General features: G+C 44.9%; 1 protein-coding gene across 1 annotated transcript in view; it reads left to right on the forward strand.

Moving 5' to 3' along the window:
- LOC128405193 (ovostatin-like) overlaps positions 1-20746 on the forward strand; it is a 60269-nt gene extending 39523 nt beyond the window's left edge. Inside the window, exons 23-36 of the mRNA XM_053371543.1 lie at positions 828-911; positions 5373-5549; positions 6973-7054; positions 7520-7676; positions 8452-8526; positions 9046-9211; positions 11190-11410; positions 12515-12730; positions 14217-14341; positions 15493-15583; positions 18325-18393; positions 18480-18582; positions 19041-19116; positions 20537-20746. Of these exons, the coding sequence (XP_053227518.1) occupies positions 828-911; positions 5373-5549; positions 6973-7054; positions 7520-7676; positions 8452-8526; positions 9046-9211; positions 11190-11410; positions 12515-12730; positions 14217-14341; positions 15493-15583; positions 18325-18393; positions 18480-18582; positions 19041-19093 (1619 nt within the window). The 3' untranslated portion in view covers positions 19094-19116; positions 20537-20746. The remainder of the gene's footprint in view (positions 1-827; positions 912-5372; positions 5550-6972; positions 7055-7519; positions 7677-8451; positions 8527-9045; positions 9212-11189; positions 11411-12514; positions 12731-14216; positions 14342-15492; positions 15584-18324; positions 18394-18479; positions 18583-19040; positions 19117-20536) is intronic.
- The last annotated feature ends 3471 nt before the right edge of the window (positions 20747-24217 follow it).

Below are 24217 nucleotides of genomic sequence, written 5' to 3' on the forward strand. Positions count from 1 at the left end.
AATATGCCTGGCCAATCTTTGTGCAATGGCCAGACAATTTTCTCTGGGCAAGATCTTTTGTGAATGGGATGGCATCAGGGCTGAGCTGCTGTCAGCTATCAGAGATGAACCAGGAATGGCGTCATGGTATCGCAGCGGAAGAACTGAGATAGGGGTCGGAGTCATGGAAGGAAGCCAGGAGAGCTGTGTTGCGAAGGGGCGCTTGGAAACCTGGAGACCTAGAAAAAACCTGCCTCACGTAGCAGTGACACTCACAGCAAGCTTTTGAAATACATATGTAAACAAACAGAAGAAGGCTCTCCCACGTTTATAAATAGGTAGCAAGATCAATCTCTTGAGGTTGATTGTTGTACACCTGTTTATGCTTATTTTCTGCTTGTAGCACTTGGTTTCTATACTCCTTTGCATTCAAATAAATAAATAAGAAGGAAGGAAGGAAAGGAAAGAAAGAAAGATTGGTAAAATAAGCTATTGAACTATGCAGGACATATTAGTTAATTTGAAACCCAAGAAAGAAAGAGGACTCTGAAATGTTTAATGCATATCTGTTAAGCTTTGTGTATAGATTTTTACATTAGGAAAACTTTTATATGTCACTTGTAACACGATGAAGAAGGTTTAAAATTGAAACAATAGGAGTGTAAGGTTTTTTAAGAACGTGCGTGAAAGAGTATTAAATAATGAAACCAAGAGGGGGATGGGAGTCAATCAAAATTATGGTTCAAAAATTTGTTGAAGGTTTTTTTCTTGTTATATTTGGAAATTTAATAAATTGTTATTTTTAAAATGCATTTAAATACATTTTAAGTTTAATATTTTAATTGCAGGTGCTGTCGTCTCTGAGCCAGTGTCTCTGAAACTCCCTGAAAATCTTGTGGAAGGATCAGCCAGAGCTTACTTCTCTTGCATAGGTCAGTTTGTAGGTTTCTTGCAAGGACAAGGTTGTCATTCACTCTCACTCATTTGGGTAATAATCTTGGAGATGTTTTAATTGGAATCTTATTTTGCTTCTTATGAGTCAGGAGACATCTTGCATGTCAGAAAAGATTTGTCTGTTCTGAGATCCAGCGCCAAGGGCCTTCTGGCGGTCCCCTCATTGCGAGAAATGAGGTTACAGGGAACCAGACAGAGGGCCTTCTCAGTACAGTGGGACCTCGTGTTACATACGCTTCAGGTTACACACTCCACTAACCCAGAAATAGTGCTTCAGGTTAAGAACTTTGCTTCAGGATGAGAACAGAAATCGTGCTCCAGTGGCACGGCAGCAGCAGGAGGCCCCATTAGCTAAAGTGGTGCTTCAGGTTAAAAACAGTTTCAGGTTAAGTACGGACCTCCGGAACGAATTAAGTACTTAACCCGAGGTACCACTTTATGTGTCTGGTTGGCTGCAGTGGCTAAAGAATGCTAGACTAGATGGCCCTTTGGTCTGATCCAACAAGGCTCATCTTATTGCATAAAGGGTAAAGTCAAAGTAGAAAACAAAGATGTGAACAAACATTCAGAACAAAAGTAAGAAAATCCTGCTCCAGTCTGCTCAACATACAACAACGCAACATAATGGAGGAATGACATATGAAAGTCACTTAGGCTGCAATCTTCCACCCACTTACCTGTGAGTAAATCCAATTGATCTCTGCAGACTTACTTTTGAGTAGTCATGGCTAGGATTATGCTATTGGAGCAGACCTGCCCTGCTTGGTTCTCATTCCTCTTCGCAGATGCAAAGGACTCCTGTACCTTTGCAGTTACACACAAGAGGAGATTTGTGACAGGTGCAATGCATTGTACAGCGACAAGAACATCTGGAAGCAAGGGGGAAATAGCTCTGCAGATTGACAGTTCCAAATGCATTTTTTTTTCTCTATTGGGGAAATTTCTTTGGTACAGCAACACGGAACGAATTAAGTACTTAACCCGAGGTACCACTGTAGTGGCGCCCGCCCTGTGGAACGCCCTCCCATCAGATGTGAAGGAAATAAGCAGCTATCTTATCTTTAAAAGACATCTGAAGGCAGCTCTGTTTAGGGAAGTTTTTAATATTTAATGCTGTATTGTTTTTAACACTTGATTGGGAGCCGCCCAGAGTGGCTGAGGAATCTCAGTCAGATGGGCGGAGTATAAATAAATTATTATTATTATTATTATTATTATTATTATTATTATTATTATTGCCTTTTACTACTTCTTCATAGGTGTAAAGTCTTTATTTCCACTTCTGACTTTGCAATTCGCAGAGATACAGATTTCACATGCCATGCAGCTCCTCCTCAGTAAACCGTTCCTGTCTTGGCAAAGATATATGGCATTATTACTGGTGTTCCTGTGACTATTTTTGCTCCCTCGTTGAGCCTCCCTAGTTCAAATGCAACAGCTCCCATGTTCAGGCATCAGGAAATGAGTTCCACGTGGTAACACTCCATATAGAAGTCATATGTTCATAGGTCTAGCTATGCACACCAGCCCAGTTGCAAGGAGCGCAATTTCCACACAAGCATATGTTCTTGGCAACCAGTGATGTTTGATAGGTAAAGGTAAAGGGACCCCTGACCATTAGGTCCAGTCGTGACCGACTCTGGGGTTGCGGCGCTCATCTCGCTTTATGGCCGAGGGAGCCGGCGTACAGCTTCCGGGTCATGTGGCCAGCATGACTAAGCCGCTTCTGGCGAACCAGAGCAGCGCACAGAAATGCCGTTTACCTTCCCACCGGAGCGGTACCTATTTATCTACTTGCACTTTAACATGCTTTCGAACTGCTAGGTTGGCAGGAGCAGGGACCGAGCAACGGGAGCTCACCCCGTCGCGGGGATTCGAACTGCCGACCTTCTGATCGGCAAGTCCTAGGCTCTGTGGTTTAACCCACAGCGCCACCAGCTATCTCCATGCAATAAGGCAAGCGTGCATGCAAGTGTAGCAATTTCTGCATGTGTAATGAGCCTCCAGAAGCATTTTTGGGCAGCTTTCATGAGGGGACTATTCTAGGGTTGTGCATCAACAAATAAAGCTTAGAACTCCGCCCCCACCCTTTGCATTTTAAACAGTCTGATTTGGCTCAGACCACTTTGGAGCTGCCAGATCCAACTCGAGGGTCCATGTCTTCCTTGTTCTTTCTTCTCCATTCACTACAGTGGATGCCCGGGTTGCGAACGTGATCCATACAGGATGCACGTTCGCAACCCGCAGCGTTCACAACCTGCAGCAGCACGTCTGCGCAGGCTGCAATTCGACGCTTCTGCTCATGCGCAAAGTGCAATTTAGTGCTTCTGTGCATGTGCGGCCGCCGAAACCTGGAAGTAACCCGTTCCGGTACTTCTGGGTTTTGGTGGTCCATAACCCGAAAAAATGCAACCTGAAGCATCTGTAACCCGAGGTATGACTGTATTGGGAAATTTTAAAAAATTGCCTTTACATCTCTCTCTCTTTATGTTATGTCTCTTCCCCCCATCCCACCCCTACTGCTAAAGAAAAAAAAGTCCCTCCAGAGTGGATAAAGCCAGCCAAATTAACAATGCTTTATTCTGAAATGTTTAATATAATTTTTGTTGTTGTTAATTTTACTGTGTCAAATGTGCATTGTGTCGTTGACTTCCTTGGTAATGTATTTATTTTGAAATCTTTAAGATAATATTTTAGTTTCCTGTTACTGCATTCCTGCCTTGAATGTATATTTTATATTTGACATTTATTCCAGATTGTTTTATTGAATGTAGTTTGTAAACCTCTTGGATAATTTTTTTTCTTAAAAATATAAAGCGGTATAGAAATGAAATGACGATGATGAAGAAATTAGGGGCAAAAAGGTCTAGAGCCTTTTGTACCAAGTGCCTCTAAAATACAGAATGTGATCTTTTTAAAAAGCAGCTTTTTTATTTTGGGTGAAGAACTGGATGAAATTTGCAGGCAAGGTTGCCCCTTCTGAACATATGAATCCTGGCAAATCCCAGAAGGCTAGCTTCAGTGGTTTTCTCACAAGGGCAGCCATTGTAGTTTTAGGGTCGGAATAACTTAATTTCTCCCAGTGTTTTCTGGACAATTGGTCTAAAATATTATAGACATAAGAGAGGTGCCTCTGGTTAAGAAACCTGTCAAACTGCAGACAAATATGTTTTTTTGCGCAGCATCTTTCAAGTTGCTTTTGGGATTGGGAAGAACTAAAAGGGATTTGCTTTTCCAGGTAGAATCATTCCCTCTGGTTATTAACTGAATTTGGCTGTCCCAGCAGGGCTTTTCATTTGGTTTTTCACCACTCTATTGCTTGCTCTTCCTCCAAAATCCCTGATATCACAGTGTAGGATAAGTAGGTTGGGGAAGAAAATTGATTCAGGTCTCATTTGAAGATGAACCTATCAAATTCACACTTTCAGAAGCAGTGTGTGAATGGAAACACAGCAGTCTTTTGAAATGTTCACAGTTTGCAATGCTTACAAAACAATGCTTACAAAAATGCATTTGCAAAAATGAAGGGGGAAACATGCAGAAAAATAGGTTGGTGAAAATACACACAAACACACTGTGCTGGAGGGAACTGCTTGAAAAAATATGCACATATGTCATGCTGACAAAACCATATTTCTCCATACTTCTGTTAGAAGCTGGTGAATGCCCAATTTCAACTAAAGCGTGGTGGGCTGCCCTAAAACATTGGCTCAGGATTTCAGTGTTTGATCTAGGGAAGGGTTTGTACTAACACCTGACCAATGAGGAGTTTGTCAGCAAATGGCAGAAAAGCATGGCTAGAAAAGCCACCTCTATTGGTCTGTCACCACCCCCAATTGCATTACCTGGGTTATGAATGCGCCCTAAAGACGTTAAAGCAAAGATTATGGGATAATGCACACAGTGACTTGCGATCTCAATCACACGCAGTCTGTAGTCCGCTGGCAGTAGGAGCACAATATGGGCATGCCTTTAAGTTAACATCTTACATTAAAAACCTGACAGTACCAAATTATCGAAGGCTTTTCACCAAAGCCAGACTAAACGTCTTTCCTTCTGCAGTGTTGGATGGCAGGTTGAGAGGAGTTCACTACCAGGACAGACTTTGCTCGTGTGCTCAAGACATCGATTCCATAAAACATACTTTGCTGCACTGTGCAAAATGTGAGCAAGCCAGGGCTGAACTGATACTACCCTTGCTGGTACGTTTCTCGGGAAAATCAGAGGCTCACTATGTCAGGTTTCTATTGGAAGACTGGACAAACACTAGCACATTAGCAGTGGCAAAGTTTTTATCAGTGGTTGCAAGAACCACTGATCCCTATCTTTTGAACAAAATGCTTGTTTAACCTGGAGGTAGGCTGTAGGAATTGTGCATTGCTTTGTAACGATTTGTTGGGTCTCTGGACCGTAATAAAGATTAATTGATTTTTTTACAGGAGACCTCATGGGCACAGCCATGCAGAACCTTCATCAACTTCTCCGGATGCCCTATGGCTGTGGGGAGCAGAACATGGCGCTCTTTGCACCTATCATTTACGTCATGGAATATCTAAATGCAACAGGACAACTGGATGAGGAGACCAAATCCAAGTCCATTGGATACTTAATCAGTGGTAGGAGGCTTGTGGGCTTTCCATGGCTGTCATGTTTGCCACAGTGTGAACAGAAAACCAGACTAGATGGACCTTTCCTCTCATTCATTAGTGCTTTCCTTACATTCTTATGGCTAACACTTACCTTGGCATTCATTTTGCCTGGGACTAAATGTGGCATTGGATTGAACTGCATGTACACAAACATACATACTGCCCGTCATCTTCTCTGAAAAGGTCCACTGGAAAGACCATTTTACTTTTGAAACACAATGTGGATCCAGCCTTTTAATTTAAGAACTCTTAAAGGTAAAGGTAAAGGGACCCCTGACCGTTAAGTCCAGTCGCGAACGACTCTGGAGGAGCCGGCGTTTGTCCGCAGACAGTTTTTCTGGGTCATGTGGCCAGCATGACTAAGCCGCTTCTGGCGAACCAAGAGCAGCACATGGAAATGCCATTTACCTTCCCGCTAGAGCGATACCTATTTATCTACTTTCACTTTTATGTGGTTTCGAACTGCTAGGTTGGCAGGAGTAGGGACCGAACAATGGGAGCTCACCCCATCACGGGGATTCGAACTGCCGACCTTCTGATCGGCAAGCCCTAGGCTCTGTGATTTAGACCACAGCACCACCCATGTCCCAAAGAACACTTAAGGGTGTTCTAATCATATAGTCAAAATTTATGTTGAGCACTTTAGGGGGAAAATGCTGTTTCTTTCCTGCGGCTGAGGGCTGGCTGCTGGTTGCTCTGCTCCTCTCTCTGGGGTCACATTTTTAACTCTTCCTTAACGTTAAAAACCATGAGTGTAGGTTCGCCTTAGGTACATTTCCAGAGGCAAGATAGTACGTCTTGGGTAGGGGCTCTACACACTTGAAGCCTTCTTTGAGTTGCTCAACATTTTGCTCAGAAGATGCACAGAATTTGTTTTCCGTAATAATGTCACCAGTGCCAGAGTAGGCAATTAATCACCCTGGTTAAGGCTGCAATCCTAGGGCAGGAGTCAACTAATAAGTTCCACTAGTGGAAGTCAGTACAAAGTCTCCCAGTAGTGCAACAGGGATCCTCACATCTTCTCCCCCTGTACACACCCCAAAATTGGCTTGGGGGTTCAGGAGAACCCCTAGACCAGTGTACAAGGGGAGCAGTGGGGGGGGAACCATTACATCTGCCAAACTGAAAAGTTTGGACTGACAAAACAATTGCTATAAAGCCACATTGAATTCTTCCCCTGGACACATTTACTTGGAAGTAAGCCCTAGTCGACAACACATGAACATGCTTTAGAAACATACATAGGATTGTGCTGTACTTTTAAACTGCTAAATTGCAAACACAAGTATTGGGGGCTTTTAACTTCATGTTAAATGAATGTTTTGTTTTAAAAATCTGTGCTCAGTTTTTAAAAAAACCCTGCGGACTTTTCCACATTCTTTTTTTCCAGGGTATCAGAGACAGCTGTCCTATAAGCACCCCGATGGGTCCTACAGTGCCTTTGGGAGCAGGGACAAGGAAGGCAACACCTGGTGAGAGCTTGGAAAATGCAGTAATGTGATTGGTCACAGTGAGTGGATGCTTTAAGCAAGATGGTAGCCAGTTCTTCTCTGTTTACGTGGGATAACATTTCATGAAGTGAACTATAGTCCACAAAAATGTTGCACTGTAGTGTCACTCTTCAAGGTGCCACAAGGCTCTTTCTTTTTCTCCTCTGGTCACTAACAATTCACTAACAAAAACGTTTACCTTCCTGCCACAGCAGTACCTATTTATCTACTCGCACTGGTGTGCTTTCAAACTGCTAGGTTGGCAAGAGCTGGGACAGAGCAATGGGAGCTCACTCCATCACAGGGATTCAAACCGCCGATCTTCTGATCAGCAAGCCCAAGAGGCTCAGTGGTTTAGACCACAGCGCCACCCACTCCCACTGGGCTCAAGAGAGCTTGACCCGAGTTTGGCTGTGATTGCTAATATTCCATGGCATTCTTTTGCAGGCTCACTGGCTTCACGTACAAGTCTTTTGCAAGAGCTTCAAAGACCATTTTTATTGATCCAAATGTCCAAACTCAAAGCGTCATCTGGCTGTCCAGCAAGCAAAAATCAGACGGATGTTTCCAAAATGTTGGAAAACTCTTTAACAACGCATTGAAGGTGATGGCTATGAGCTTGTTGGTTTGTTGCAAAGCTCTCCTTCTTGGGTGGTGATGCTTTTTTACTTCCTGGCAAATGCTTCCTCTCCCTGAGATTTCTGACCCTTAGCTAACTTAAGTACCTGTATTATTTGGAGATACATGACCTAGATTTAAGTGAGCCATGAAGTTTCCTGCCGTCACCTCTGAATCACAGCCTAAACCTCTCAGCCTGCTGCACATCACAGGACTATTACGAGGATAGAATGGGATAACTACTAGGTATGCCAGCTTGAGACACTCGGATAAAAAGCGGGTGTTATGTACTGAAGTTCTCACCCTGGGCCAGCAGGGGGATACTGTAGATAGTTCAGGTCCACATATGCAAATAAGGGATCGAAAGTGATGTTCAGTGATTGGATAGTTACAGAAAATGGTTACTGTTGCGTTCTAGTGGAGCTCTATATAAGCAGGCTAGCTGAACCCTTCAGTTCAGTTCTGTTCTGGCCTGTGAATAAACAGGAGCTGTTTGAAGAATCGCTGTGTCATCTGATATGTTCACCCACAACTCAACAGCGGGGAACCAATGTGATTTTAATAACAAACATAATGGGCCTTTCAGCAGCAGGTAAATGCCTTCATGTTCCAAGAGGCTTTGGGGAACCTTACCAAGTCTGCTATTTGCTTCCATGTTGTCCCCTTCCTTCCTTCCTTCCTTCCTTCCTTCCTTCCTTCCTTCCGTCCTTCCTTCTTCATTTTTTAAACTTGTTCTCTCTTTCTGTGTTGTGCATTTCAAGGGAGGAGTAGAAGATGAGCTTTCACTGTCGGCCTACATCACTGCAGCTCTCCTTGAGTCTGGATTCCTCAGCTCGGTATTTATTTTTTGGTGTTGTCCAGTTGATTTAGTTCAGGGTCAAAGAAAGTGCATGTAATAGTAGACTGGGAAGAAATAGTTTAGGCATACAGTGGTACCTCGGGTTAAGTAGTTAATTCATTCCAGAGGTCCGTACTTAACCTGAAACTGATCTTAACCTGAAGCACCACTTTAGCTAATGGGGCCTCCTGCTGCTGCCGCACCGCCGGAGCACAATTTCTGTTCTCATCCTGAAGCAAAGTTCTTAACCTGAAGCAATATTTCTGGGTTTGCGGAGTCTGTAACCTGAAGCGTATGTAACCTGAAGTGTATGTAACCCGAGGTACCACTGTATAGAAATGGTGGAGAAAGGAGGCCATACATGGACTATTGTCCATGTTTCTGTTTTGAATATCTAGATTGGATGCAGTGTGCCTGGAAGAACAGCACTGGATGTTTGCTTGATGTTTTTAACCTGTTTGATGTTTTTTGTGGCATCTGCAAACTCTGACAGAGCCTTTCTCTCCCTCCAACCCAGCATCCAGTGGTCCGAAATGCCTTGTATTGCTTGGAGGCCGGATTAGAAAAGGGAAATCTCACTGTCTATGACCAAGCACTTCTTGCTTATGCCTTTCGCCTAGCTGGTAATAAGCCCAAAGCGGATCTCTTATTGGATGAGCTGATTAAATCGGCTACGAAAGTAGGTGAGTCGCATTTCCCAAAATGTGGACACATTTGACAGAATGAATGACGTGTTGAAACAAGAATGAGCAGTCATGTGAGCAAAATTATATAATGTTGTGGACATTCAGGAGTGCCAACCAGGGCCTTCTACAGTAGTGGCACCTGCCTTGTGGAACGCCCTCCCATCAGATGTCAAGGAAATAAACAACTACCTGACTTTTAGTAAGCATCTGAAGGCAGCCCTGTTTTTAATATTCTGTTGGGAGCTGCCCAGAGTGGCTGGGGAGGCCCAGCCAGATGGGCGGAATATAAGAAATAAATTAATAATAATAATAATAATAATAATAATAATAATAATAATAATTTACTTTCTTTGCACATAGGCTGGGCCCTCCATTACACTCACCAAATAAGACCCAAATTTGCATAAAATCTGCATGCACTTTATGTCACATACAAATTTGTACCTTTTTTTCAGTCAGGGGTAGAGCACACATAAACAAATCAGAAGTCACAAGTAATAAGCTGTCCAGCAAACAGAATATCAGCAGGTGAAGCAATCCCCAGAATTGTAGTCCCATACTATGAAAGGCTTACTCAGTTGAATAACTGCCTGTCACATAGTTGATAAAGGCATGAGAGCTATGCTGACCTCTCCTGCCAACCCTAAACCATGCAAAGAACTCAGGTTTAATGAGTTGTAACTTGTAAATGAGCCTATGCTACTGAAAATATTTTATGGAGCTTTTAGGTAGACAATACTGTATTTGTTGAGTGACCAGAAGTAGCATTTCAGATGGAGGAGGTCAAAACTGACTTAAGATTTATAGCAGTTCTGCTCAGATGCTCACGTTTGGATAAATTCAAGATTTAAATAGTTAAAAAGCAAACAGTGTGTTCATTTGTTGGTGTTATTTATTAATACCTCATAACAGCTACAGCATTCCACCCCCTTCATTTTTGAACAAAAGGGATTTGAGATCCCCGCTCATAAAACTCACTTGCTGCCTATGAGTCAGGCACTGTCTCTTTGGCTAACTTGCCTCATGAGTTTCTTTGGAAAGTAAAACGGAAAGGGAAAGAACTGCTATCAGTAAATTGCAGCTAGGAAGGCAACATCATGTGCAATACTGACTCTTTTCTTGAAATTGAAACAACGTCCAAATACTTGTTAAAATATTCAAAAGCTTTAACTTGCCGAACATATAGCTAAAGAAGGATATATATACATCAATTCCAAGAACCTCCATAACCAGAGAGGGGGTTTATGGGGGGGCATTCTCCCTGAATCTTGCTGCTATAGTTACCGTATTTTTTGCTCTATAAGACTCACTTTTTCCCTCCTAAAAAGTAAGGGGAAATGTGTGTGCGTCTTATGGAGTGAATGCAGGCTGTGCAGCTATCCCAGAAGCCAGAACAGCAAGAGGGATCACTGCTTTCGCTGTACAGTGATCCCTCTTGCTGTTCTGGCTTATGGGATTCAGAATATTTTTTTTCTTGTTTTCCTCCTCCAAAAACTAGGTATGTCTTGTGGTCTGGTGTGTCTTATAGAGCGAAAAATGTGGGAATTTAACCAACCTGCCCCCCATTCCACTGTTGCATTTCCTTAAGGAAGAAAACAACACATCAAGAGATCGTATAACAACACTACTTCAATTGCGAAGCACATAGTGAACATTTCTCTCCATTCCACCATTCCACGCTGTTAAAAACAGCAGCAACAAAATGTTTGGGCTGCTCAATATATGTTTAAGATTAACTTGTGTAACTGTATATGGGGGGAGAGAGAGAGAGAGAGAGAGAGAGAGAGAAGTGATGACACTAGAAACCGAAGCTGAATAAAGTCTGGTGGTCTCTGTACAGGGGCTTAATGAGGCAGATCTCTGCTTCTGTGATATTTCCTCCCTGGATCTGGAGGATGAGTATCAGATTCCTGCAAGGAAATATTGGCTTGACCTGCCTCTGGACTGTTTCCTTAGCCTCTCTTTCAATTGTTAGGTGGCTCATTATATTGGGAGCGTGAGGATAGGCCACCTGCAGAAGAGTCTCCTTCCTTCTACCCTCGTGCCTCATCGTTCGAGGTCGAGATAGCTGCTTATGTGCTCCTTGCACTGCTCACCGGAACCACACCGACTCCAGCACAACTGACAACAGCTTCGCAGATTGTCCTTTGGCTTACCAAGCAGCAGAATCCTTATGGAGGCTTCAGCACCACCCAGGTATAGTAACTCCTATGCTCTGTCCTCCATCGCATGGGCTACAGCCAGGCCTCTGCATACTTGGCAATAAAATCATTCATATATATATGAATAACTCAGAGGAGTTATGAGCTATGCCATGCAGGGCCATCCAAGATGGACAGGTCATAGTGGAGAGTTTTGACTAAATGTGATCCACCTGGAGCAGGAACTGGCAAGCCACTCCAGTATCCCTGCCAAGAAAACTCCATGGACAAAGACAACAACAAATATATATATTTAAAGGGAGTATGCAAATTAAAAGTGAAATGAAAAGAAAAATTAAAATATGATACCTCCCATTTATGCTCCTCTGAGTACCTTGAGGGAAAGGGAGGGTGCAAATATGGGGAATAAAAACAAATTATTCACCAAGAGAAGCTTTTTGAGATTATGCAAATTTGTGTTTTAAAATGGATGTAAGAGTTGTTTGTATTGTCTTCTTTAACTGGGGAAATTGCTCCTGGCTTCAGGGAGACAAGGGTCTTCCATATCACCTGCTAAGTGAGATCATTTTAAACAGGTGGTTCTGGGGAACAAGTATGAAAACTTCTGTGTGCTGGTTTTTTGTTTTTGTTTTAGTGAGCATAGGTTATTCTTCAGTTTTTGCTATTTAAATCACTAACCAGCTTAAATAAAATACTGAAGGACCTCAGAAAAAAATGCACATTAAGTTTGTGAAATTAAGGCCTCCACCTTGGAAGAGGAGGAAACTGGGAAATGGTGCAAAGACGCAATTTTCCATGGAACAATGCTATTTTATTGCATACATGAGTGGAGAACAAAACAAGAGTCTACGGGATTTTTTTGTTGATCCTAGACCAGATACAGTAATATCCTTTTTTGTTTATGCACCCATAAATAGGAAAAGAAGAAAGAGATATGTATATTGCTTTTTGTATTGTGCTGTATCCTGGGGTGGAGGGAGGGCGTGCTTTTAGTTACCAGTGTTGAAAATTTCAATTTAAAGATATTAAAAGATAATAAAGGAACCACTCTGGCCTGTAAGAGAAATTTATAAACCTTTCCTACATAGCACTTGAACAAAGCTTTAAGCATCCTTTCATTGCCGCTATTCTCTTGCAGGACACAGTAGTGGCTATACAAGCTTTGGCTCTGATCAGCCAATATACCTTCTCTAAGGATGGCCGGAACTCAGTCAGAATCCATTCCAACAAGCCTTTTGAGAGAGTCTTTGAAGTGAACAATGACAATCGCCTATTGCTGCAGCGGACTTCCCTGCCTGACGTTCCAGGAGAGTATACAGTGGAAGTGAATGGCACTGGGTGTGTCTTTACACAGGTAATTGTTGATACACCTTCAGGGCTGTCTTAAGCATATGCGGTGCCAGGGTGCAAAGATCCAGGCACCCCCCTGCCCCCAGGTTGCCCAGTCCCAGGTGTGCAGGAGGGAGGAGCCAGCCAGCCGGCTGCCTCAGCATCTTGCTGGCTCGGTCGCCCCCGAACTCGCGGCACAGAGCCTCCCGCAGCAGAAGAGCCGGCCATGGCGCTCCAACTGATGGGTGGGCTCTTCCCCAGACAGACTCAATTCTCGGGCCCTGGACTCTCAGCCTGGCACCCCTGAGAGCCCAGCGCCCAGGTGCCCCGCACCCCTAGCACCTATGGGTAAGATGGCCCTGTGCACCTTGCACACTTGCGAAGACGAAAATGATTTCAAATGCCATCTTTTGCTATGTGCACATTATTTGTTATGGCACTAGCCAGGGATGGCGGCAGGATTTCCTGAGCCTGGTACACATATGTGGATTGGGGCCCCTGCTTCTCTGGCCCACCCCACAATCTGTTGATTATGATGTTGTTGTTGTTGTTATTCATAGAATTGTAGAGTTGGAAATGAGCACAAGGGTAATCTAATCTTTTGCCTAACCCACAACTCTGAGATTAAGAGTCTCATAGCGACTGAGCTAAGCAGGCAAGTCATTATTACTAATTTAATTTCTTTACCGCTTTATGTTTTTAAGAGAGAGAGAAACCTCAAAGCGGTTTACGACACATTGAAGCATCAAATAAAACGATCCAGAACAGAATGTTACTGAAGAAAGTCAGATATAAAGTATACTTTCCAAGCAACATAATTAACAGGAAACTTATCTTAAAGATACCAAATAAAACAGCTAATTTGGCTTTGTATGAGAGGATAGGTGGTGGTTGGCAGGAACCAAGCAATTCTTCTTGGAACTAAAAGAATCTGCAAAATATGTGGACGTAGGTGATAACAAGATACACATGACCACCACAGGCAACAATATCTCTCTCATTTACTATCATTTAAGACTCTAAATGAGACGCGGGTGGCGCTGTGGGTAAAAGCCTCAGCGCCTAGGGCTTGCTGATCGAAAGGTCAGCGGTTCTAATCCCCGCGGCAGGGTGCGCTCCCGTCGTTCGGTCGCAGCGCCTGCCAACCTAGCAGTTCAAAAGCACCCCCAGGTGCAAGTAGATAAATAGGGACCGCTTACTGGCTGGAAGGTAAACGGCGTTTCCGTGTGCTGCGCTGGCTCGCCAGATGCAGCTTTGTCACTCTGGCCACGTGACCCGGAAGTGTCTCCAGACAGCGCTGGCCCTCGGCCTCTTCAAGTGAGATGGGCGCACAACCCTAGAGTCTGTCAAGACTGGCCCGTACGGGCAGAGGTACCTTTAACTTTGCCTTTTTAAGACTCTAAATAAGCTAGTGACTCTCTTCAAGACTATGCCTTTCACACACATTGTGAAGGCCACATTGCCTTGAGTTTATTTTTTCACTCCCCTGTTTTTTATTCCATGTTTTCTAGGCAGTTATGAGATACAACGTCCTCCTTCCCAAAAAGTCTTCTGGGTTTTTCCTCTCTGTGCAGACAGCAAACGTCTCTTGTGGAGACACCTTCCAGACAAAGTTTGCCATTGCCATCACAGCCAGGTACCTTTTTATCAACTTCGTATGCATAGATTGTGCGTGTGTGGAAGGGAAAGAAAAAAAGGTGTAACTTAAAACAACAGTTCCAGAGAGACAGAGCAGAATAGTCCTGCGGCTGCGTACATTCCTGTATGTGCTTCTATTGCCAACCTTTTAAAATGGGTTTCAGTTCAGTAGTCTGGCATGTAAACAATAAGCTGGTGAAGGTTGCAGTCCTGTGCATTTAGGCCTAAGCTCCATTGATAACAGGTATTTCTGGGTATGAATGCAGAAGGGATAATTACAGGGACTATGAATATGGATGGATATGGACAATACGAGTGTGTTGCTGGAGTAACTGGACATGAGAAGGGGTTAATTTCCTTCATGAGTATAATCACCCCATGGATGAGCTAACAGCCAGGCCAGTTGCTATGGTAACGGCCCAGTGCCCCAACTATATCTGTGAATTAATGCATGTCGGCTCACTTGCAGAGTCTGTTAGTAGAGTTGTCCAGTGTTACGTCCTGAATTGATGAAATTACTTAGAGCAACGGAGATACTTTGTACTTGTATGTATCTGTATATATCTGTATCTACAAGTTGTATATCTCTACGTCCATAACTGTGTTACTGAGCCTTATCTTCTGCAACAGAAAACTATCTGAACCTTTCTCTGCTTCCGTGTAGTGACTGGTACAGGGAGCAACTTCCACTGTGTGGTTATCTCACCTGAGATTTCCAACATGTGTGTAATTAGCAATTAGGACAATGTTTTAGTACCCCTAGGATTTCATCCCAACATCAGATATATAGACAGCAGGTCCCTCTGTCGTATGTTAGCTATCTAGCTTCCCACAAACCGCACCCCGGTCCCCAATGGGCAGCTGCTGCCACAGTACTGGAGATTGCATTTCCTAGAAGTACTGGAGTCATTACCAGCCAAGTAGGCGTGGAATGACATTGGCCAAGGTATTTGAATCTGAAATGAGATGGTAAAGGAGCTTCGAAGCATAGACAGAGTACAAACACACAATTTGTAAGCAACAGCATTTTCCCTCTTATCCTACAGATGCATTTTACCACTAAACAATTAAATATATATATTGCACACTGTATCCCAAGATGGCTTTGGTCCAGGGATTCAGATTGACCCAGTCTTCCTTTCCTTTCAGATACACCGGGAAGCGCAATAGCTCCAACATGGCCATCATTGATGTGAAGATGCTTACAGGCTTTGTACCTGACCAGGCATCCCTGCAAAAGGTAAATGTAAAAATGTGGAATGGCTTTGGGGAATAGGACTGTGGGGCATTTAAATTTGCAAATGCATCACCTGCCACAAGAGACGGGAGGCTTCGCCTACTGGCTCCCACCAACCTGGCTATGACTACCAATCAGACAACGTGGCCTGTGTGTCAAACAGCCAAAGGTCCATGTCCACACTGATCAGCTGTACTCTGTCCCTGCAAAAAATGTCCATTTGTTAGTGCTGAGTACTGGGGTGTGGAGCGGTGTGACCTTGAGTTGCTTTCAATGAAGTAAAACGAGGGCATGGCTGACTTTCCTCTGTGTAGACCAGGGGTGTCAAACTCAAATTCATCGGGGGCCGCATCAGCAGTTTGGTCACCCTCAAAGGGCCGGTTGTATCTGTAGGACTATGTGTCCACTCTTTATTATCACTTTCCCATCTCTCCTGAAATTGACTTCCCTCTGCATCAGCTCCGCCTCCGCCACTTCCACCGCCTCCCCAAGGCCTGGTCGCTCTTCTTGCACTTGTACTTGTCCTTGCACATCTTGTTGCGGTGCCTCTTGCACATCCAGGGCTTGCGCTGCTTGGCCACTTGCGTGGTGGTCTCGCTGCAGCCTTTGTAGGTGCAGCTCTTGCAGCCGCAGCTGCCTCCTCCTCCTCCCCCAACTGGGCGCAACCCTCCTCCTCGTCGTCCAGATCCTCCAGGCTTCCGCCGGGGCTGCCGGCACTGTCGCCTCCGTCGCCGTCCGCGTCGCCCGCCACCGCCGGGCCCAGCTCGTAGAAGACCATGAGGCCTGAGGGCGCCTCCGAGGCCCCCCGCGATGGTGGCTGCAGCTGCCGCACCACCTGGGGCTGCAGCAAGGTGCCCACCGCCTCCCCGTCCCCGCCGCAGGGCTGCATCACCAGCAGCGTGAGCAGCTGCGGCGGGCAGGGGGAAGGCAACGATGAGGAGAAAGCGGCCGAGCTGCCGCTCGTGTTCCTGGAAGCCTCCGTCCCTTCGGCAGGCCTCGCAGCCAGGGCCTCCTGCAGGGCCCCTCGGCTGCCACAGCAACGGCAAACGGGCGCCACGGGCCGGGCGCTGACAGGTTGCCGGCTATTACGCACGTGCGGGGAAGGCGACGCGCACACGACCTCCACCTCCTTTCCCCGGAAGCTCACTTAAGCGCGCAAGCGCAGAGGCGGCGACGGCGGGGCTTTCCCCCCAATCCTTCCCCGCCTGCGCATGCGCGTTGCATGCCCGACGTCACACATGTTCAAAAAAGGCCGCTAGGGTAAGTGATCTCCTTTATGATATTGGAGTTAGCGGGAGGATTTGTCGCGCGCATGCGCCGTCGCGTTGGCAGCCTGTTCGATGGGCGGGTGGGAAGCGACTGGGCTTCTAATAGCGGGCTGGGGCTACACGGCTACATGGGCCACATGACGAGGTCTGACAGGCCGGATTCGGCCCGCCGGCCTTGTGTTTGACACCCGTGGTGCAGACCCTCCAAGTCCCTATTTTCCAGGGACATCCCTAACTTAGAGAAGCTGTTCTGGTTTCTGATTTGATCCCGGAATGTCCTGTTTTTCCTTAAGGTAAAGGTGAAGGTACCCCTGCCCGTACGGGCCAGTCTTGACAGACTCTAGGGTTGTGCGCTGTCCGGAGACACTTCCGGGTCACGTGGCCAGAGTGACAAAGCTGCATCTGGCGAGCCAGGCGCAGCACACGGAAACGCCGTTTACCTTCCCGCCAGTAAGCGGTCCCTATTTATCTACTTGCACCCGGAGGTGCTTTCGAACTGCTAGGTTGGCAGGCGCTGGGACCAAACGACAGGAGCTCACCCCGCCGCGGGGATTCGAACCGCCGACCTTTCGATCGGCAAGCCCTAGGCGCTGAGGCTTTTACCCACAGCGCCACCCGCGTCCCCCCGTTTTTCCTTAGGTTGTCTCTATTTTCATTGGAGAAATGTTGGAGGGTATGGAGTTATCCAACCCCTGAGCCATCTGAAGGCAATCCTATATAGGGAAGTTTTTAAAATGTTTAATGTTTTATTATGTTTTTATATACGTTGGAAGCTGCCCAGAGTGCTAGGGCAACCCAATAAGATGTGTGGGGTATAAATAGTAAAATTATCATTATAGAATGGGACGTCCCTATTTTCATAAGAGAAATGTTGGAGGGTACATCCATGCCCCATCTACCTTTGTTGGGGTCCTGTGCCCACATCCATACATGGCATTGCAATAGATTTTGCCACCAGAACTGCTCTGGGAAGGAAGCAGTGACCGCTAACTGCATCCTGGTCATTGACTGCAGAGAACTGGCTTCTTCAAACATACAATGTGGCTTTTCAACATTCTAAAATGTAACAGACTCCACTTGTTCTCCTTCCTTTTCATAAAGATGATCTATAATACATATATTTTATTGTTTCGTGATGGATGCATGCATCAATATTATTCCAGCAAAGTTTATTGATTTCTTACATCCGTATCTGATTTGTCCCATGTTTCCCTTTTGTGTGCGTATTGCAATCCTTTGTCTTAAATAAAAATAAATAAAACCTCTCGCCAATGAAAGCAGGTGATAGGCGAAGAAGTAAACAAATACCTTTGGTGCAAACTGTGCATTTGTTAATTAGGTGTAATCAAGTGCTGCCGCGTGAGCCTTGCAAAGCGTTCTCCTCACGATGCGTTAGAAGTCATTCCATACTCCTTCTAGTGTGTCTTCAGATGGCCAGTGAAGGTTCTCATCTTTCCTGTGCTTCCTTGTTCACAGCTTCGTGATGACAGAATTGTGATGAAGGTGGAAAGCAAAGAAAACCATGTCATCGTCTACCTGGACGACGTACGTTCTGCTCAGATCTGCCTCTTGTTTTGTGGAGTATTAACTGGCTACAAGACTAACGATTCCCATTGTGCTTTTATTCCCAGGTCACATCCAAGGGAATCAGTTTCGGCTTCATAGTTGCCCAAGACCTTCCAGTTTCAAATCTCAAACCAGCCTCGGTGGTCATGTATGACTACTATGAAACAGGTAAAGAAAAATAATATGCCATAGAACAGCCTTCCCTCATCTGATGCCATCTAGATTTTTTCGACTGCCGACTGCCTTCATCCCCGACCAGTGACCATTCTGGCTGGGGCTGACGGGAGTTGTAAACTGAGAGAAAACTTTATTCTATACCTAGGCCTTGGACCTTTAACTATCTGTGGCCTTTTAGAAGTGGGTGGGATGTTTTTAATGTATTGATGTAGGAGTTTTGCTTCTTTGATGTTTGGTTGTAAGTCATTTTGGGTTGCCTTGGGCAAGATAAAGCAACTAAAAATAATAAGAAATAATAAAATCTTGAGAGCATTATTATTATTATTTTCATTTTTTAAATTGAAAAAAATAACATTAGAAGGCATCAGGTCTGTGTGTGGTAGAATTAATTTGCCATAAAGCATATGGGATGGTCAAATAATCAAATTCTTTTACTTTCTCTGCTACAGATGAAATTGGTATTGCTGAATACAAGTTTCCTTGCCATGCTGATGATCCTTGAACCCTTTGGATAATTGGGAGAAAGTAAGTTGGAAGATAGGAGCTTCAAACTTGGACGATCGTTATCATATCTGGTGACTGGGGATGGGGAGAAAGGCGGTGAAGAAGATGGTTTCATAGAAAGGATCCAGCAATGGTCTTCTGTGTATTACAGTTGGTCTTCTCTAAAAGCCATGAAAAGTCTTTACTTTTTCATCTACAGTCATGGAAGGAGTAGACACTCGCTGGCCTCAGAAATTAAAAGTGCTAGAAGACATTCACATCATAGCTTCAATGCAAAAAAGATGAGGGAATGATTTCACACTCCAGACATCTTTCACTCATAAATGCATCCTTGCAAAGGAATTTCAAAATTGCATGACATTCTGAACCAAAATGTATTAGGAAGTTTGATTCTGTATGTTTAGCATTCAGTCAAGGATAGCGTAACATCCTTCTCTGGGAGGGGGAATAGTGGTTGCATTGAGTGCCCCTGTTTGCCTCACTGAGGGACAAATTATTTTTTGTTAGATCATCAATTTCACATTTGAGTTATTTGAGAACTCTCAGGTGGATGCCATCTGGACTCGGCAATTTGTCAGTTTTTATTTTGTTTATTAGGCCTAAAACTTTATCTCTTGTCACCACCACCTCCCTCAGTTCCTAAGACTAACTTTCTTGCAAAAGTTATTTCAGGTACTGGGATCTGCCCTATATCTTCCGTTGTGAAGACAGGTGCAAGGGAAGTTTCCCTCTTCTTGAAAGCAATGTTCTCCTTCTCCGAGACTCTCATTCTCCCTGATAGCAGGGAAACTATCATCGTGGGAGTGGGGCACAGCTATAATGTCCCCCCAAGGCCTCATCCACCAACCTCTCTGCCTCTTTTAGCTCTTCCAGGTCTGCCACCTTGGCCTTAAGGTAACAAATTTGTTCCTGGAGAGCCAGGAGCTCATTGCACCCTGTACACACTCATGACTTCTGTCAAACAGGAAGATAAGTTGTACATATGACAGACAATGCAAAACATTGGAAAGCCTTTATGCCCCTGCTGGCATTCTAACTGCCTAGTTGTTTTTTGTAGTTTAAGTTGCTTTATTTAGAGCTTGGGTTTTCCGTAAGTCAATGGAGGGAGGGACAGAATGACACGACCTGGCCTCTTCTCTCTTCTCACACACATCTGCTTAACTTGCTTTGGTGCTTTGTCAGGGGGGTCTCCCTGTAGCTCATGGATCAGGTTCCCCACTAGCTTGCTCTAAATTTGTACACCACCTGGCTAGTTCCTCCTAGCTGTAGTGTCTGCTTCTCAAAACTAAAATGAGATTTCTTTAGTTTTACTCTGATCATTGTTCCCAAGTGTCATATTTCAGTATCTAAAACTAAGGCATCAAAGAGTAGCCTATGGAAGTTGAGCCATTCATCGTTTTAAATTGGGTTAATTAATGGTTTATTTTGTTTGTTTCTGCAGGACAAAGTTATGTCATCATGAAAATATATTCCTCAATTAAGTCTGCAATCATCCTAAGGGAGGTCTTCAAGGAGAATCATATTTGTTAAACTATTAGGTCTTGGAAGAAAATCACTAGAAAATACACCTTTCAACTGAGAGTTCTGCCACTCATTTCAATAAGAGGCTGTTTCATCAGTTCTTTGCAATAAAATCTTGTGATTATGAAGAGTGCCTTGCCTGCTCATTTTAATCTCCAATGCTGATGGTCCAGACTCTGTTTACACTGGGTGGATTATATAAGACCTGGTATAGGATAGCACCCTGGTATAGGATAGTTGGACACAGGTGGCGCTGTGGTCTAAACTGTGGAGCATTTTCGGCTTGCCGATTGGAAGGTCGGCAGTTCAAATCCCCGCGACAGAGTGAGCTCCCATTGCTCAGTCCCAGCTTCTGCCAACCTAACAGTTTGAAAGCACGCCAGTGCAAGTAGATAAATAGGTACTGCTGTGGCAGGAAGGTAAATGGCGTTTCCGTATGCTCTGGCTTCTGTCACGGTGTCCCGTTGTGCCAGTAGCGATTTAGTCATGCTGGCCACATGACCCGGAAAGCTGTCTGTGGAAAAATGCCAGATTCCTCGGCCTGAAGCGAGATGAGCACCACACCTCATAGTAGCTGTCAGGGAACTGCCATTGGAAGAACAGGAGGTGAAAGGGCTCACAGAGGTTGGGAGAGACTTATCGGCTGAGGAGGGAACCAGCAGGGGGAGAGGAGGAGCTCCAAGGGAAAGTGAGTCGGAGGGATGGCTCAGAGACACTTCCAGCGAAAACAGTGGGGAGGTTTCAGGACCTCCTATAGGGACACCCACTCCGGAAACTGTCGCGCCGAGAGTCCAGAAGGCGCGTTTCCGTTAAGGAGCTTTTATGCTGGAAGAAGTTCCGTAAACGCCAACTGTCGGATTCTACCAGCGATTGACGGAGCCATGCCTAAGGAGCTCCGTTACAGACAGAGGTTTGTGGACTTAGCCAAACTCTGAGGGACTAGGAATTTCACGCACAAGCAGCTCATCATCCCATCACAGTAGCCTTTGACTGGACTTAAGCATCCAGGGGCCCTTTACCTTTACCTTTTTTACCTACTACCCACCTTCCTTAACATTTGGTACCCTCCGGACATTCTAGACTATAACTTCCCTGTTCAAACCTCAATTCAGCCACAAATTCATTGGATAGCTTTACCCCAACGCAGTGCTTTTCTTCTAGAAAGAAAAGGTGCCAGTGCTGTGTACCCTTGAGTACCCCCAGCAAAAAAGCACTTCCCCAACCTAATATGGAAATCCTGATGGTGGGCTATCTTACAATTTTGCAGCCGGCCCAGCCATTATGTGCATTGAGGCCAGCACCAGGAGCAGAGGAGCCGGCACTGAATTTGGCCAAGATGTCTCCAATTTCAGGTGAGATTTCATCAGAAACCAGCGAGATCTCACCTGAAATCAGTCCCAATGCTGGCGCCACTTCTTGAAGGTGGCAGGGCAGGTGACACAGGTGGCAGATGCAGCGGCAGGGCGGTGCTTCCTATTTGGCCTCAAGCAGCGAAATGGGACATGCCTCCCCTGAGCTGATATAAAACCCGACTCCCATCTTGGTTCTGAATGGAGAAAATTCTGATAAGGAGCCAAAACATTTGACTGACAGGTGAGGCTTTGCGGTCTGGCCTACTGTCCCTTCAGGCCATGCTCTCTGAGAGGCCATGGTGCCGTCACCAGCCACACTAATGGAACACTCTTGCAGGCCTCATGGCCTCCTCCGGCACTGGAGCAGCTACGCAGCATTCCCGGGAAGGGGTCCTGATGTTCTGGGACTCACAGCTGCTCTCTTGTGAGCACCCGGTATAGCAGAGTTAAAGCAGTGCAGACGGAGTTGGCATACCTACTTTAGTTCTACTAATTACAGATTAAAGAACATAACAAACACGTATGAGAGGAGCAGCCCTCATACAGACATCCTGTCTCGTCGCAAGACAGAGCAGAAAGAAAAAATACATCATCAACCTTTACTACGGTCCAGAGACCCAACAAATTGTTACAAAGTAATACACAATTCATACAGCCTACATCCAGGTTAAACAAGCATTTTGTTCAGAATAAAGGGATCATTGGTTCTTGGAGGTTGAGAGGAGTTCCCCACCAGGACAGACTTTGCTCGTGTGCTCAAGACATCGATTCCATAAAACATATTTTGTTGCACTGTGCAAAATATGAGCAAGCCAGGGCTGAACTGGTATTACCCTTGCTGGTACCTTTCCCGGGAAAATCAGAGGCTTACTATGTCAGGTTCCTATTGGAAGACCGGACAAATGCTAGAACATAAGCAGTGGCAAAGTTTTTATTGGTGGTTGCAAGAAAAAATACAATAGTACCAGAGACAGAAGTCACATTTCCCCATTTGCTCTGACAACAGTTCACCTCCACAAAGAAGCAAGGGCAGCAACTGACTGAGGAAATGAGGAATTTCTGCTTTAGAAATAGAAACATTGAAGGGGTACAGTTAGGGTTACCCCAGAAAGCCCTAAAAACTGTTTGTGAATCCCCCCCCCCGCCAGGCCTCGGCGTACACATTTTAAAATTGCATATTCCTCTAAGACAAAAAGCACGAGCTAAGCAGTCCTCTCTGTAACAAAAACGCTGTAACAAACCTACAGCTGAGAACAGTAAAGCTTTTCGCTCCCCAGATCCAAGATAACCTTGTCCTGGTACATTGACTTGCAACATACTTCCGGGAGCAGAGCCAGAGAACGAAAAGCAACATTTCTACGTAAGAATCTGTGAAGGGGGAGAGTTTGAAAAAAGGATAAAACCTGCTTGTAAAATGTTTTCGGTGCGGCCTGTCTTTTGTGAACTGAATCACACAGGTGCCTCTCTCCCCCCACCCCCCACCCCATGGCAGAATAAAACGCTCTTTCTCTGGTGTCGTTTGGCTCCTTTTGTCTCTGCTCGGGTGCAACAATTATTCCTACCCATGGATTAAAAAGGCTACAACATGACTCTTGTTGCTGCCAGGATGAGTTGATGGAACCACTGAGCCACCATAATAATATAAAGGACAGGGCATTTTGTGTTATGCCCCCTGGAGCACCCATACTTCTTTTCTACTTGTTACAGCTTCTCTCCATTATAGTCTCACCTTGCCACCCTCACACAGGCAGCTACAGATTTTGCCCTTTCTCTGCAGACCGCTCCAATCTCAGTTGTGGTTAGAGCATTTTTAATTTGCATCATTTCCTGGACTAGTACGTGCAAATAAGCAACAGCTGTGTTTCCTTTCATGAGAACGGCAACAACTTCATAAAACATAAGCTAACAATTGTGAGTTTCTAGTTGATGACCATAATCTGTGCACGTTCTTTTGGGGAAATGCTGATTTAACAAAAAAAGAAGCTAGAATTATGTAGGAGAAAGGCAATTGTTGAGAAAAGGAAGGGGAAGGAGAACCTCATGCTAAACTTTTGAGCTGCTTGGCGTGAGAAAAGTGCGATATAAAAACGCGAATACGTTATTCATTTAAATCTTATTTATTAAATTTGTATACACCGCCCTTCATCCAAGGGTCACCGCGGCGGCTTGCAGCATTTAAACACCAAAAGCTCGTAGCATAATAGCGAACATCACAATAACACACGGCACAGCATTTTATTTTATTTATC

The sequence above is a fragment of the Podarcis raffonei genome, chromosome 17 (assembly GCF_027172205.1).
Source record: "Podarcis raffonei isolate rPodRaf1 chromosome 17, rPodRaf1.pri, whole genome shotgun sequence".
NCBI lineage: Eukaryota > Metazoa > Chordata > Lepidosauria > Squamata > Lacertidae > Podarcis > Podarcis raffonei.